General features: G+C 35.0%; 1 protein-coding gene across 4 annotated transcripts in view; it reads right to left on the bottom strand.

Moving 5' to 3' along the window:
- Positions 1 to 17,401, bottom strand: part of MAGI2 (membrane associated guanylate kinase, WW and PDZ domain containing 2) — a 1,283,361-nt gene that overhangs the window by 285,691 nt on the left and 980,269 nt on the right. For all 4 annotated transcript variants that reach the window (XM_081147187.1, XM_081147188.1, XM_081147190.1 and 1 more), the window contains one exon: positions 9,165 to 9,222. In XM_081147187.1, coding sequence (XP_081003313.1) covers positions 9,165 to 9,222 — 58 coding nt within the window. The remainder of the gene's footprint in view (positions 1 to 9,164; positions 9,223 to 17,401) is intronic.

Raw genomic sequence — 17,401 nt, forward strand, 5'->3', positions numbered from 1 at the left:
ATTATGAATATGTTTAAAGTTGTATGTGAGCGAGAATGGGAGTAGTCAATAGCACAGCTATGCATGTCGTGTCTCAAACTTGCCTCAAACTTTGAAAAGAACTTGCTAGGTCTTCCTGAGGGCCAGTGATGCAATAAGGAATGAAAACATAGTGCTTACTTAGCAAGAACTTCTTTATATGGTAACATGGCAGAACTCAAGCGCTGGCGGTAACTCTCCCCCTGACACTCACACAAAAGTCACCTGTAAGTAGTAGATTAGGTCATGAGGAATAACAGAGGTGAGGGAAGCTGCCTCACTCTCTGGTACTCTCAATCTCACGTGTACCTCTTGGGTTTCACCAAAGTGAAAGCCTTTCACAGGGAGTCTGAGTGGTCATTCTCTCCCATCTTTGAGACCACGCCAGCACTGGGGTTTAAGCTATGTTTGAAGAGTCTACCAGGCATTGCCTTTGTGAAATTCCCCTAATATCTCTGAACTGCAACTGCTTCATCTATAAATATCTTATTCACTTTATAGGAATGTTTCGGAGAGCACACAATTACAATATGTGAACGTTTTCAAACTATAGCATTGTATAAATTTAAGTTGATTTTAACATTATTTTTATATTTAGAGTCTGGGAGTCAAGTGTAATTTAAATATGGACAGTATAAAGTCTCTTAATTCCTGTACTGGGCAGCAACTCTATTGCTACCACCCAAGAGCTTGATGGCCTGGCTTCTCTAAGTTTGTTTCTCTGTCTGTAAAACAGGTATAATAGTATCTAATGCAAAGCATTGTGGTGATGATTGAATGAGTTATGTAAAACATTGACTACATGCCAAGTGCTTAATAGATGGTAGCTATTATGTTTCTGGGTTGACTAACAGTTACATATTAAGTCAAAACTCCAAACTAAATTACTAAGTAATATTACAGAAAAAAGAAAATAATTCCTATAATTTTATCTATCAGAAAATATATTCATGTGTTGGATTTTTTTTTTTATGTCTAATTGAAACTAAAGGAAGTGATGGAAGAATAGAATGAGGGGACTTTGTCATCCTCCACATATGAATGTTATGCTTAATGGAAATTGGAACTAAGATCTTTACATGATGACAGACTCGGCAAGTGGTGCTTAATAATCTTTCAGAAGCCAAACTTCTAATGGTGAATTTCTTCCAGACCCAGTTAATGCCAAATGAATTTTACTGGTTTTGCCTGTAGTAGATCTGGTCAACCTTCTCAGCCACAGAACAGAATATTTTTTTCTTGACAATTTTAAAGTTCCTCTTACTTAGCTAGATTGAACTTTAACATGTGAAATTTGATAATAAAAATTTTTGTGATTCATCCATTTTTTATTATATAGTTAGCTGAATCTTTTGAAATATAACTTTATCTAGTTAAATATGAAGTCATCTCTTAAACACTAGTAATAAAGTTTAACAATGTCACTTTGTATTATAGAAAAAATGGGAAAACAATATCCCTTCAAATATATGCAGCTATGATAGTGGTGAAAAAATACAGTAGTTCTTACCCTGACCCTTTGTTTATAAACTTATGTTTATCTTTCTGCCCTTTCCATGATAATCTTAACATCAGTCTCCTGTCTGTAGATACCAAATACATTTTTATTTTTCCCCATAGCTTTGTAAGGAGATTCTAGTATAATGACCCACCCCTTTTTGGGAAGACTTCTTTCCATAACATGCATATGATGGGATTGATAAGATCATTAAAATAAAGGAAAAGTATTGTATAGAGGTGGGTTTACAATTAATACAATACAGTAACTATACAATGCTTAATACATAAGAATACAAGAATAAACTCTGTTTTGAGTACTCACAACTATAAACCCACTTTTACCCACCCCTGTATGTTACTGTTTAGCCAAATAACAAGTAGACATTGAAAGAAAATGCTTTGAAATTTTAAGTATTCTTTGATCAGCCACCGCAATGAGAAAGTAACAAGGCTTAATACAGGAAAATGGGCAAATTTATTCTTATTAACACAAGGTGCAGTGGATATTTCTTGAACTAGAAGAGACCTTAGCAATCACCTAATCCAAACTACTCATTTAACAGATAAAAGCCAGGGAGGTTAAGTATAATTTTGAACTAGCCTGTAAATTCAAAATCGTGGATGCAAACTAGGAAGAACTATTAACTAACATCATGTTCTGTGACACAGAAGGAATTCTAAAAAACATTACCCGCATATTGAAAAAGAGATGAAACTATAGTTCTCCTTCGTGTGTGTGTGTGGGGGGAGGTGCTACATTTTACCAGTACAGGTGACCATTCTCTGTTTATTTAATAGCAGGGTGCCTGAAGAATGGCACCAATGTGCTGCTTCCTTAGTTTCATTAAGTTACCTTATTCCTCCGACAGGATTAGCATCTCTGAGCTGAATGTGATTCCAGTTATATATCTATTAAAGATCAAAAAGACCTAAATGCCTGCCCACTACTTTAATTCCAGAAAGAATTTTTTTCCAACACTGAAGGAAAATAAATGGCTGCGTTTTCTCAGCCTGCTGGTCTCCAACACTATATGATCTTAAGGAACTGTTAGGATAATTTTGACTCTGTGATTTTTGTTTTATGTGCTAGCTTTAGAACTTAGTCTAAGATATGACTCCAAAGTAAGTGATGATACTGATTGGTAACATGAGACACTCTGTAGTTCACACACAAGAAAATGGCATGTTTAATCCAGAGAGTTTATAAATATATAAGCTATTTCACAAATTATAGAATAATAATAATAATTGCCCATTATATAACATTGTCTTGGCAAGAGGCAAACAGAATTGTCAGGTGACAATTTTCTCTTGCTTGCCTAGGAATGAGCTACATGGGATGGGCATCCCCTCCTCCAGCAGGAGGGACAGTACTTCCCACAGGGCTCTAGGTCCTCAGTGCAGGAACAATACCCCTCACGCAGGTCACATCCAGCTCAAAAGGTTTTGGGCAGCCACCTTAGGCAACAGTTTCCCGAGTGCGGTCTGTCCTCTCTGACTTCACAAGGCCATTTCAAGTTTGCATGGCCCAGTAAATGAGTAGGAGGAGGTGGCATGGTCCTACTTGGGGAGTGCACAGCATGGTGCTTCCAGTTCAGATCATTCCTGCTCTCCTTGCATCACTCACATTGCTGTCTTTGCTACTAAGTTTCGCTGCACTGTGCTACATGGTGTGTTGTTTGCCTGTGAGTAACTCTCTAGAAGTGCCTAAAAAAGAGCCTAATTTCTTAGTCATACAACATGGTTAAAGACAAACAAACCAAAAAAGTCAGTGTTGCCTGGCAGGCTTGGCTCAGTGGTTGAGCCAGGAGGTCATGGTTCCATTCCTGGTCAGGGCACATGCCCGGGTTTTGTGGTCAGTCCCCAGCAGGGGGCATGCAGGAAGCAGCCGATCAATGACTCATCATTGATGTTTCTGTCTCTCTCTCCCTCTCCCTTTCTCTCTCTGAAATCAATAAAAACATTGAAAAAACAATAACACGTCAGTGTTTACATTACATTCATCTTTCTTCACAAATATATTCTTAAAGAAAAGTTGGTGCTGGAGTATTAAATCCCCTGTCTTTTATTCCTGATTTCAAGACCAAAAAAAAAGATTTAGTAGAATTGCAAAATTTAGTGTTTTTTAAATTGATTTCAGAGAAAGAAAGGGAGAAGGAGAGAGAGAGAGAGAGAAACATCCATGAGAGAGAAACATCTGCCAGCTGCCTCCTGCATGCCCCCTACTGGGAATTGAGCCCAAAGCCAGGGCATGTGCCCTGACTGGGAATCAGATGGGTGACCTCCTGGTGCTTGGGTTCACGCTCAACCACTGAGCACACCAGCTGGGCTAGTTTTTGTTGTTTTTTTTAAAAAAACTTTTCTGTGTAACTGATGTCCAGATGAATGCTTCACTTTTATTTGTCCACTTGCAAGTCCACTTGCAATTAAACCAATTTAAACCTCTGGGTGCCTCAAACACTACTATTCCTAACTCTATCGTCACAAATCCCCAGGTACATTATAGGACATGTACTATAGATAATTATGACAAAAATAGCTTCCTTAGGAACTACCCTGAAACCTCTCCCCACAGGAGCCACAGAAACAGCACTCTCTGCAGCCCTTGCTTATCACTTGCATACGGAATTATTACTAATTCTAGAAACACTGTCTTTATTCAATATGGCACACTCCGGTCATGAGATTAAGTAAATGTTTCCTATAAATAAAAGACTTTTCTTAGAATTGTTCATTTTGGGGGCTTTACTGTAATCATGAAAGAACTGGAAAAGCAGTAATGCCGCGTGGAGAGGTCTTATCCGCGTTATCGGGACAAACAAGATAAAAATAACTGACATTCATTTGAGCACTAACTACGTACCTGAGTAAAGTGCGAACCACCACCTCTGGAATGAGGCTTTCTAGGTCCAAATTCTTCCTCCATCATTTATTACTTGTAAAAAAAATCTGTCCCCCAGTTTCCTTATCTATAAAATGGCCATGATAATACAGACTTCATAGGTTTTAATATGAGGATTCAGTGAGCTAGTGTAGGTGCAGACTGAGGCTACTACTTGGCACATAGCACCCCTTGTCTCGGTCTTGTGCCTCCTTCCTAGCAACCTGCCTGCTGGAGGTTTCGCAGGCGGGCTGCGGGGGGCTGCCGCAGTGAAAACACAGCCCGTGTTCTTGGGCACCGAGTGGTAGTGACCGAGACGACCACATGCTGCCCGCGGGATTCGGGCTCCCCCGGCAGAGAGAGTCAGAGCGGCTCCACCAGCAGTGCCGCTCCAGCTTAGCATCTTCTCTTACATACATTCGAGGGGAGGACATTTGGGAGGGGGGGGGGGATAATTTCTTTGTTAAATAGTTGTTTCAATAGCATCCAAAAAGCGTGCTAGTTTTTGAACATTGAAGGGAAAAATTGAACATTTGAAACATTAACTTTCGGGATGGGGAAAAAGATTCTCTAAGAACAAGTAAGATTTTGAAAGGCTGTCTATCCCTGTCTGTTTATTCCTAATTGGAAATGTTTTACAGTTGTGATGACTTAAAAAATTAGGAATTTTTTTTCTTGGAAAATTTAGAAAGCCTCTCAAAGGAATGACAAAGAGAAACATTCTTACGGCATGATGTTGAGTTAAAATCCTCTCTGACCACTTTCCGACTTGCTGTGTCATGACGAGCACTCACTATTAACCACGAAATGAACGTGACTGTCCTTTTACACTGAATGTCACATTGAAGACAGTTTGCAGTGCTTTTCAATACTTGCTGGAATTGCCCACAAATAACATTTTATAGTAGCAGATGTGTGACATCACATGAAAAACCTGTAAAACTTTTCCATGAAAACCGCATCTGCCAGTCTGCACTACCATTTTAACTGTGGTTACGTGGTTTGCTTCTCCGTCGGTGCCTGAGGAGGCAGCTTTGCATGAAAGCTGCTCCAGGAAATTGTGTCTTCTGGGCTAGCTAGTTAAGCAAATTGTGTAGCTGCCATTGAAACCAAAATGTACCCAAAAGACATAATTTCACAAAAGAGGAGGGAAAAACCACTTTTGTACAAAAGTCACAGCTGTTCAACTCTACATTTTGCACTTTTTTTTCCCCCCATTAAAATATTTCCCCTTTCTTTATGAGCAGTGACAGTTACATTTCTGGTTAGCAGCTCAGGACATTTTAAGACGTTGCTAAGTGCTGTACTATCATGGATTTGGTGTCTGTCAGGAAAAATTGGGCTAACTTCTCTTTGCTTGTACGTAGAGTAGAAACTTGGTCCTTCTGCTCTGTCTGTAAATGAAATAAGAGAAGATGTAAACGAAATAGATGCACAGGGCCTATTTTTCTCTAACGTCCAGAGCTGTGTGGGTGCCTCTACTGTTCCAAACTACTGTCGATGTTCCTATGTTAAGATCCACACCATGGACTCCTCCTCTCTCAAATTTGCAAGTTTTGCTCCCAGTGGCCATGCTGTCCAGGGCCTTCGGAAGCAGTGGGCGGTGGAGCTGGCAGCTCAGAATGCCAGGGTTAGAGGCTGGTCTCATAGGCTGTGTACAACATGAGGCCCATTGTTGGACAGCTGCTGTGACATGTATTAGAGGGGAGCCTTTCTCCAGTGGCCCCTCATTCTTCTCAGATAGTGAGTCTGAGGCTTGTTCGGACCATTGTGGATTATGAACTCTAAATTTGTGTGAGGCGTTTTGAGCAGAGGTTGGAATCTGGGCTCTACAGTCAGGCAGCCTGGGTGCAAATTACGACCATTTCTATCTATGCTGTGTGATACTGGGTAAGTTCCTTAACTTTTTCAGCCAGTTTCCTCAATGTAAACTTAGGACAATTTACCTCCTTATCACTATAAAAAGGATTATAAATGTGGTAAAGGCAGTTGAGAGCTAGCCCAGTTCATGGCACATACTAAGTATTTAGTAAATGTTAACTATTTTGATGATATAATCATGATAATTTTTTTGACTTTTAAATATATTAAACCTGTAACTTTAAAATTGACTTTGCACAGATAGAATTATGGCTCAGTAAGGAAGTCAGTAATAGTGGTCAAAAGCTATTCAATCTCAATTTTTTAGTTTCAAGTTCTATAAACACTTTCCTGCTATTGATTGCTGGAATTCCTATCTGCTTGTCTGTGGCTGACAGGAAAACAAGTGTTTGTGCAACTGTGCCAGAGGCACAGACTGATTTCAATCTGACTTGCCCTACTGATGACAAAGAGCCCCCTCTGCAACTTGTGTTCCCAGTTGTTAGTCTATTTGAAGAGAGTGACTGACTGCTAAGCTGGACATCTAATATCCTTGCACAGGCTCTTTTGTCACTGGGTGGGGAGGTGAAATGTTTTTCATAGCACCTCCAATGACATAAATGGGTGTATAATTAAACATCAAAAATTATAGTTATGCAGAGAACCCATTGTCCCTCATCAGTAATAGAATTAGTGAATCAGCATTCTCTTGATTAGGTTCATCATGAAGACCACCTTGCTTTATTACATAAACTAAATATTAAAATTGCAAATTGATATGTATGATTCTCTAAGATATTGACATTAATGTTATCACTTCAGTTATAAACTGTCTTAATCTTGGCATATTATATTTTATATTTATGATATCTATACTGGAAAGTTGATATAGTGACTTAAACTAGTCAGTTACTGTTTTTTTTCTGTATAAATTAATTATAAGAAATTAGGTGACTTCCAACCAAAATACTCTATGGACTAAAAGTAAGAAATAACTACAATGTTCACATATCTATTCATATAGATTTCACAAACAAAACTCTTATTCAGAACCAATATATACATATATCTTGTGAAAATAATAGTGTCATGGAGATGAGATTTATATCTTTTGAACAATTAAAACAAACCATGTAAACAGGCATATTCTAATTCAGATGGACAAATTGTCTTTGTTTTGATGGAAAATATCCCTCATTTCAAGTAATGTTGTATTATATATAATAAATTGAGGTACTTTATTCTGATGAATAAATATTCTGATGAATTAAATATTCTGATGATTTTTTTCCAAAAGTTGTTTCCAAGAAATATTAGGATGTAATTCTACTTAAAATTATCTTTAGATTTGAATGAATGATCTATCTCAATTTTCTGCTTCGCCTGATAACACCCACATTAGTATTGGTATACCTTACGGTACCACGTAATTGGGAAAAACCATGACAAGTAATAAAACTAGATGCAACTTGAAGAATGATAAACTATTTGACTCACCTGTATCATGACCTCAGCCATTATTTGAAATCTAAAACTATTAAATATCAGTCTGATCTAATATCGGACACGACTGATTAAATTATAAATTTTTTTCTGATTATGGTGGTGATACATGAAAAATGAAGTGGAGAAATTTAGAGAGAGATATAATTTAAGCAAAAATGAACAAAAGGGTAACCATTTGAAGTATAACAATAATGAGGACAGTTTCCTTTTAGAGTTATAGTCAATGTCCAATTCATTAGTTAACTACAAACCAGCAGCATATTTTTACTTGAAGAACACACAACTCAATGACCAAGAAAGTAGGAAGCATTGCTTTCTGACATGTGGATGTCTCACTTCTATGACAGCTAATTAGAACAGAGAAGAAAGATTTAAGCATTGTTTCCCACATTGGATGTCAGCTCAAAAAGAGTTGAGGACACAGAAGAACAATCTGAAGAATTAGCATAAGGCAGGGGTCAACAAATTATGTTCTGCAGGTCAAATTCAGCCAGCTGACTGTTTTTGTAAATAAAGTTTTATTAAAACATAGCTATGCCCATTCATTTAAGTCAGGTCTGTGGTTGCTTTCAAGCTAGAATGGCTGAATTGAATAATTGTGAATGTCTTTTGTTTTCCAACCTCTGCACTTCCTGGGAAGTATACTTCCCATAAGGAAAATGTACACTTTGTTATTCACCCAAATAACATAAACAGCACTACCCAATAGATAATAGAAACATTTTCTATCAGAAAAGGAGAATCTGGAAAAATAAATCACATACTTAAGTTTTGAAAATTATGAATATTACTTGACTTTCCTAATAAAAATATGTATATAAATTAATCTTTAATAGGGACTTTATTTTTAATAAAAGGGTTCATAGAGGGGATAAATCATATTATGCTAAGATACATTAAGGCAATGCAAGCTCCAATAATATAGAAATCCAATCTACAGGAAAAATACTATTGATTTGAAATGATCTTAAAAGTGAAAAAATATCTAAAATTTATTTCATCCTTCTACTGGAAAGTATGGCTGCTTCATTTAGTTGACTTTGAAATCTGGTTTAATAGAACATCTCTTTTAGACCCCCAGTCAGCTCTCAACATTTTGATTGCAAAATGAAGGGCATTTACTTTGATATCTTTAATTATCAGTCATTTAGCAGACAAAGTGAAACACACTTTTCCAATTGTTGTTTTAGAATCTTGAGTCAAAAGAAAAGAATGACAAATTAGCCAGCTGGAAGAGGCAAGAAATAGCTAGCTAGTGCTGCTAGAGTCTTTGTGGATACTTCAAAGTAAGATGAAAGGGAAATAAAGGGAGTGTTAGCTACACATGCTCCATAAATGAAACACTAACACAATTTCACGACACATTAATAACAAGTTAATATCACACTTAGAGACTTACTCAACATAATAAGTGCCATATATGGGATCATCGATTTTTTCCCAGCCATATGGAAGCTCTGAAAAATAAAAAGTTATTTCTTTTAGTAAATAAGTAACAGACATCACAATTTCTAATAAAAAGTAATATAATTTAATTGTTCATGGACTGCAGAAAGTCTACCAAAGTGGAATAAAGCATTCAGAGTCAGCACCAAATTTCAGACGCATATTGTAGGAACTATTAGAAGCACCGACTTGAAAATTGGCAGTTAAAAAACAGAGCTCTCTTCTCTGCAGATGTACTGCTGGGTCTAGCTGTTTATCCCACGCCAAGCAGTAGGATGGCATGTCATCATGTTATCACCACTCAAGGCAACACAGGAGGCACACTGCTTTCCTGAAAGTGCACACAACTTCCTGATTTATGTGTATTGTTAAAAGGATCATTTCAGTATAAAGATCATATTTTCAAAATATATTTCTGAAAATAGCAAGTTTTTTTTTTTTTTATGAACATTAACAAAGACTTTATCAACTCTCGATTGACATCCCACCATTCAAGATGGTTAGCTTGCTGTTCTCTCCTCATGGGTCAGATTTGAATACTGCCAATATACTTCCAGGCATATTTTTTACAAAGTCAAAAATTCTAAACACATTTTCCTTGACAATATGGATCATATTTCCAGTTTCCCATGGGTAATTTTAACACACACACATTTAAAATAGCAACAATGCTATAGATGCTACTATAGGCAAAAACAGGCTGTTTGAAAACCAGGCTTTGCTTCATGATATAATGAACCTTTATAATGATCAATCCTTAAATATAAAGAATATTATATTTTTCTGGATAGATCCTAATTTTATGTATATATAATTTGAAATCTAAGTAAGACATATTGGTATGCTTTAAATAATATATTTAAATAAAATTTAGAAGTTTTATTATTATAGTAGTATACATGTTCACTGCAAAGTAGTTATTTAAAAAATTAAAATTACCTGCAATTCCTTCATCCAGAGATAACCATCATTAATATTTTGATGAATATCATATATATATGTGCAAATAATATTTTTAAGACATTAGATCCTATGGTGCATATTATTTTTATAGCCTACTTCTACTTAACAAAATACCAAGGCCATTTTTCCAACATGAATGAGTTACTAACCAATATCACTTTTATTTTTTTAAAATATGTTTTTATTGATTTGAGGGAGAGAAAGAGGAAGGGAGAGGGAGAGAGAGAGAAACATTGATGAGACCTTAATATTGATAAAAGAGAAACATGGATTGACTGCCTCCTGCATGCACCCTACTGGGAATCAAGCTTGCAACCTAGGCATGTACCCTGACCAGGAATCAAACCAGTGACCTCTAGGTGTACGGGACGACACTCAACCAACTGAGCCACATCAGCCAGAGCAAACAACAATATCATTTTAAAAGTAGCTAAGTAGTAGTCTGTGGTATGGCCAGAGCAGACTACTAATATTGAACATTTGGGCTTTCCAGTTTTTACCTATTACATACCATCTTTGTTGGATTTACGAAAACCTAAATCTTTCACTATTTTCTTAGTAATTTAGTAATGATAAATTCCTGGAGGTGAGATTTTGGATTAAAGGGCATGAACCCTTTAATGGCTTTTAATGTACAGCCAGATTACTATCTTCACACTCACAGAAGATAACCAATTTATAATCTCACTGAGTGATTTTGTTTCTCTGTACCGTCAAATTAAACACAGGTCCACAATTCTCCATCCAAAACTTATACGGACAGATAGGTTTTGGAATTCAGTATTTTTCTAATTTTAGAAAGTTAACGTGATGTAAATGCTTTCTAATCTATAACACTCTAAGCAGAGTCTGAGAAGCATTTTATAATCAAACACATGAGTATTTATGCAGCCACTAAGAGACATAACAAGGACTACTTCATCTCAGTTAACACTGGTTTGCTGCAAATGCATCCAGACCAGGTTCTGTTTTCCTGCCCAACAAGTTACAAAAGGCAGTTTTTAATTTTGGATATGCAGATAAAGTATTATGTATCATTATTTTAAAAATAAATCCAATTGATTTTAAAATGATAGCTAATAGCTGTTTTAATTTATCTTTCTTGGATTTCTAGTTAGTTTGATCATTTGTCCATCCTTGGGCAATTATTTTTTCTTTTGCACATTTCTCATTAATTTTCATTAACTCATAAGAGCTCTTTACTTATTAAGGATATAAATTCTTTATCACATATGTTGCATATACATTAAGAGTTTGTTTAAATTTTAATTTTGCTGAACATTATTTTTTAACACATAGAAGTTTTAAAATTTATTTTGTAAGTTTGTCATTGTTTTCTTTTATGTCTTCTATCACTGGAGCTTAGCATAAATACTGAAGAAATTTTTCTAGTTTTTTTTTTTTAATATGAAGTCTAAGCTATGACTTTGTTTAATAATTCTTAGTTATATCTTAATAAAATTATAACACCAAATTGTGGAGTACCTTAAGAAATTTTTCTTTCAAACTGATAATGAGAGCAAACTTTTACTAGGTATTTAGTATATTCCAGGTACTGATGAATTTCCACATACTAACTCATTTTACCCTAACAATAACTCAGAATTTAAAATCCCTGTACTCTGTTTCCAGCAATCTTAATCAATTCAGATATCAATTCAGACACTGTGTTTAATATAACATATATAACAATTAAGATTAACTAGAATAATTATTCAGATGGTTTTCACCATATCCTTCAAGCTACTGGAGAATCTGGCTATTAAAATGAAGAATCCATTTGACAAATATCTATTGGGTGCCTTTTACAAGCAGTGAAGTGTCTTTTACTTTTTACTAAAATAAAAGAATATACAGAGTACAGCAATCAATATTATGAATATTTATTATTAATATGGCTGAATGTATGGATTCATATTTAAATAGGCTTAATATAATTTCATGAATGCAATACATAAAATAATCATATTCAGTATAGAATAAAAGACTAATATGGTTAATTTTATGGCTACTAGTCTTACTTCTTAATGGCATTATTACATGGAAGCATTTCATGGTCCAATTTTAAAAATTATCTTTTATAATATAAACTAATTCTTCATGTATTTCTTACCTTTGGCTCTTCTTTGAGTAAATTACTAATTCTAAACAGTGTATCCTTGAAGTACAGGTTTCATGGATTCTTTATCTTTGCAGATTTACAGCACCAAAGGTTCTGCAAGCATTTATTTATTATCCTTTCCCCTTGCCATCATGAAGTATCAGAATATAGAGAGAACCTAATTTTTCATATCAGTATATTATGTTTGCCTGCTTGTTTTATATTTCCAAAATAAACGATTAATTTGTGCCCCCCTCAAAATTATATGTTATAAACACTTGTACTTTAAAATAAACTATTAGTGCTCCTTAACACACACTTTGAGACAAAATGATACACTATAGCTTTAACCATGTTACAAAGAGCTGCCACTTATTTTATTTTAAATATTTGCAAAGGGTTTACAGATTAATGTTAATTACTTCATTTGTAAATGTGGCAAAATGGGTACAAAAACATACAATCAATATTTTAAAAGGTGTGTGTGTGTTCATTATATATGCATGTGCATTTATATGTATGTAAATTATACATATGTTTATATATATATGTGTTTATGTGCATGTGCATGTGTATGTACAAGGGTGTTTGTGTGTATTCCCTTTAGTGACATTTTTCTTGAGTAGCAAAGAAAGGTCTGGGCTAGAACAGTAGTAAAAATCCACAAGTTTTTCTTCACTCATAAAAAGAAAAGTCATAAAATAAATGCTTTAAGATTTTAAACTGGAGTATATGTACATCTAGAAAATGAAAAATTGAGAATCATCTTTCACTGTGAAAAGTGAGCAATTTGGATTTGAATTAATTTTTAAAAAACCAATTGCTTCTTTCAAAAATACAGCTAACAAATGAAAAAATAATTTCTAGTTTTATACTATTTGCTTAATAGGACAAGCATGTAGCTTGGAGCTCCTAGGTCCTGGGTTACTTAGAATACTTTATTCAACAATACCTGACAAATTTACAGATGATTAAGGTCACACTGATGAAAGAATAACATATACTATGCAAAGGGAAAAAGAAACACTTGAGATCAGCAAGGTTAATGCTGCATTAAGAACTGTTTTAACTGAGGTTTTTTTCCAGGACATGGAACCATGGAGGAAATTCAGTGATTAGGCATTCCTACAGTGATCCCTTCTGTAGAAGTCTGTGTAAATGTCTAGATTAATTTGTAGTCAGTCATATAAGCTTTGTAAGACTGCAATAGAATCAAAAAGTTAAGTAGGCATCCTGTTCTCCCTGGATTCTGCCACAGCTGCTATGCTATATTTTGCACTTACTTGTTGTTTCCAAATTTTATTTATGTGTTTGTTAGGTCCACTTTCAATGTAGGAAATAGAGACTCTTTTATGCTAACTCACAAAAAACAGTTTTCAGGCTGCAACTGGGAAACTTGTACAATACAAGGTCAGTATTTCTTATGGAAATAGGACCCAAATACAGGGAAGCTGTAAGGAACCTAGGATACACTAACTCAGGATATCTCAGAAGGTCTTACTTTGTCTTTTAAACTATGTCCTTTATCTCTGTGCTTGTGTTTCTTTCTTTTTTACTGAGTGTTTACTTCTGTTGCTCATCTTGCTTATGTCCCACAATGGCTACCCCAAACTTGACTTTATATTACTTTTTATCTCAAACACTGCCATTACTACTTTGATCTCTCAGTTTCCCAATTCTGTATCCCCCTCCCCCCAAGGAATTCATTAATTTAATTCATTTCCTTCAAAATAGATCCAAGTGGTTGGCCTGGCAGATCAATGTAATGGCTGCCCTCAGGTTAAGAACACACCCATATAGTAACCAGGTATGGGTGGGGTTGTGCCCTTAGGTAGATACATTTGTAACAGTTTATAAAATAACTAGCCAGTACTCTTCAAAACTGTCAAGGTCATGAAACAGAAAGACTGAGGTACTGGCACAATGTGGAGGAGACTATGGAGACAGGAAGACTAAATGCACTGCAGGATTCTGGATTGGGTCCTGGACCAGAAAAGGGACATTAGTGACACAATTGGCAAAATTCAAATAAGATTTGTACATTAGTTAATATCCTACATGAATATTAATTTCCCGGTTTTAATAATTGTATTATAAAAGATGTTAACATTAGGGGAAGCTAGGTGAAAGGTGTGTGAAAATACTTTGCACTATTTTTGTAATTTTCTGGAAATCTAAAAAGATGAGTGGATAAAAAAGATGTGGGACATTTACACAATGGAATACTATGCAGCTGTAAAGAAGAAGGATCTCTTACCCTTTGAGACATCATGGAGAGACTGGGAGAGTATTATGCTGAGCAAAATAAGTCAGCCAGGGAAAGACAAGTATCACATGATCTCACTCATATGAACTCAGTGGAATCCAATGAACAAAATAAACTGACGAACAAAATAGATTCAGAGGCATGAAAGCATGGAACAGACTGACAAATCTCAGAGGGCAGGGTGGGCAGGGTGTGGGGGATGGGAAGAAATTAACCAAAGAACTTATATGCATAACCCATGGACACAGACGACTGTGCAATGAAGGCCTGGAGTGGGGGTGGAGGACAGGATCGGGGTGGAGGGGTTAAATGGGTGAAAAAAGAGGACATCTGTAATACTTTCAAAATAAAGATAAAGAAGCTAATACATTAAAAAAAATTTTAAAAACATTGAAAAAGCAATTTATCTACTCTTGCTATCAATTAACTGACTTCTATTAACACTTTATTAATATTCAATCATATATATATAAAACACTAACTTCATTTAGATAGCATTAAATTTTTGAACAAAATAAGAATGCAGAATTTGTGCATTTATATTCTTTTATATTATATTGATTTTTTTCAACAGACTTTTCCAAGAAAATGACTTTTAATTTTGGGATTTTACCATTTTTTCCTACTATCTTTCTGCTGGAAAAACTAGATAAACACCACATTCATATTTAAGAGTTACTGCATCTTGAATCCTAGAAAATACAGATTCAATAATATGAGTTCAAAATCTGGAGTCAGGCTTTGTTCCTTTTCTGGGAAGCAGTGTCTTGTGCAGGCCATGGCATGGATTATGTTAATTCATAGAAGGTTGTGTGTAGGCCCATCCTAGTGGGAGCTTACAATTCTCTTCAAAGCTAGGAAAGCCGACCAACTTAGGAAGCAAACAAAATACCAAGATATTGGAGATATTATTTTATTTGGACTAGTTTTAATTTTTTTAAAAAATATATCTTTATTGATTTCAGAGAGAGGAAAGGAGAGGGAGAGAGAGAGATAGAAACATCAATGATGAGAGAGTCATTGATCAGCTGCAGCTCACAACCTGGGCATGTGCCCTGACCGGGAATCGAACCTCCATCTCCTGGATCTTAAGTCGATGCTCAACCGCTGAGCCATGCCCGGCCGGGCTAGTTTTAATTTTTAATTGAAGGTCTTTCTATTTTTTTTTTTTTTTAAGAGATAATGACATTACAACAGAACATAAGAAACATACAATATTTCCCTAGGCCGAATAATATAGTGTGCAGTACACAATATGGTAACAGCTAATACTTATTTAAAATGTTTTCCTCCAATATTTATTAATTTTATATATATATATAAAATTCATATATATATATATGAATACAAATTGAAAAATAGAACTAAGTTTGCCTGGAAAAGTTATATAAAAGTAGTCCCGAGGAGTGTGTTTTCACAAGAAACACATTTTTAGAATGAGAGAAAAAGGAAGAGCACACTGTGCAAGTGTAAAAAATGCAAAAGATGACTTTTTATTATTAATAAACTTTGTGATATCTGCTTTTCTTTTCCTTTATTCAAAATGCAGTTGTAATTATAAAAGTAAATTCTGGATACATTCCTGTTTTTAACAAAATCCATACAATAATGAATAGCTAATCACAGTCCCATTTCCAGACATAAAGTTGAGAGTGTATCCTTCCAGAGCTTTTTCTGTGTATCAAGACTCAAATTTACTCCTCTTTACCAGAGAATGTTATTTCATTCAGTCAGGAAAATAAATAAACAAAACAACAAATTATGCAAACAAAAATAGAAAGTAGAAAATGTTGCTCATGTTGCTTATTTTTGTTTCATCATTTTCTTCATAAAGGGCCTACATGGAAGAGCCCAAACCCATTGGATTTCATAGAAATACAGGCTGTGAGGTCTTCATTCATGGGCATATAGGAGCTTTACTATTTTTATAGTGGAAAGAACTAGCTAAGCTGTATTTTTACTACTGATATTTAATTCATGTTATCATGTGGATTCAGCCTGAGTATTTTATCACCACAATATTATAATTCATTTTAAAATTATTGACCATGATTTCATGGACTTGCTCTTAATAAAAAATACAATTGTGCCAAAAATTCCAGGTACATTTATTCCTTAATCTATTTTACCAGACTTGAGCAGAAAATGTACAAGATTATTTTGGCAGATATTGGAACACAAAGAAATGTGTACTCACTCATGTTTTGGGCATTCAAGGGCCCCTTTCTACCTGGAAAAAGGCTGTCAAATATATGTGAACTTTTGGAATGCTAACTTAAACATGACAGAAATTTATTTGAGATGGTGACAAGAAGTTATGGTGAGAAGGCATAGCACAAAAAAGGATTTGCGTAGTAAAGACAGAGTCATATTCAGTTTATGTTTCCAAGCTGCATTAGAAGGTCAAAAAGTGATAAACCTAGAATTTTTAAAAAAACATTCCTAGACCTCTGAATATAAAGAAAGATATGGGAAGCAACTATATGCTTAGGTTTTTAATTTCAAAATATACATCTTCAGTTTCTCTTAACTTTTATGAGTTTATGTTAATCCATCCTTTGATCTACCTATTTATATCATCACCCACTTAAAATTATTTACTCAAACATACTGAGCTTCTATATTGTAAAGGCTGACATTTAAATTTTAATCTCTCCACTTACCCTGAAAAACCAAAATGAAAACATCCAGAGCCCACACTTACAACATAATTAAGAGAAAAAAAATACAATGAATTCAAACGTTATATGTAAGCAGAGACATAAATGCCCCAATCCAGCAGGGCCAACTCAGGGGCCCATTCTGGATCAGAAATGGTGGTGAGTATGCAGAAAAGGGAAGAAGGGCCCGGGAGCCTCGG

Source organism: Miniopterus schreibersii, assembly GCF_964146895.1.
Source record: "Miniopterus schreibersii genome assembly, chromosome: 9".
NCBI lineage: Eukaryota > Metazoa > Chordata > Mammalia > Chiroptera > Miniopteridae > Miniopterus > Miniopterus schreibersii.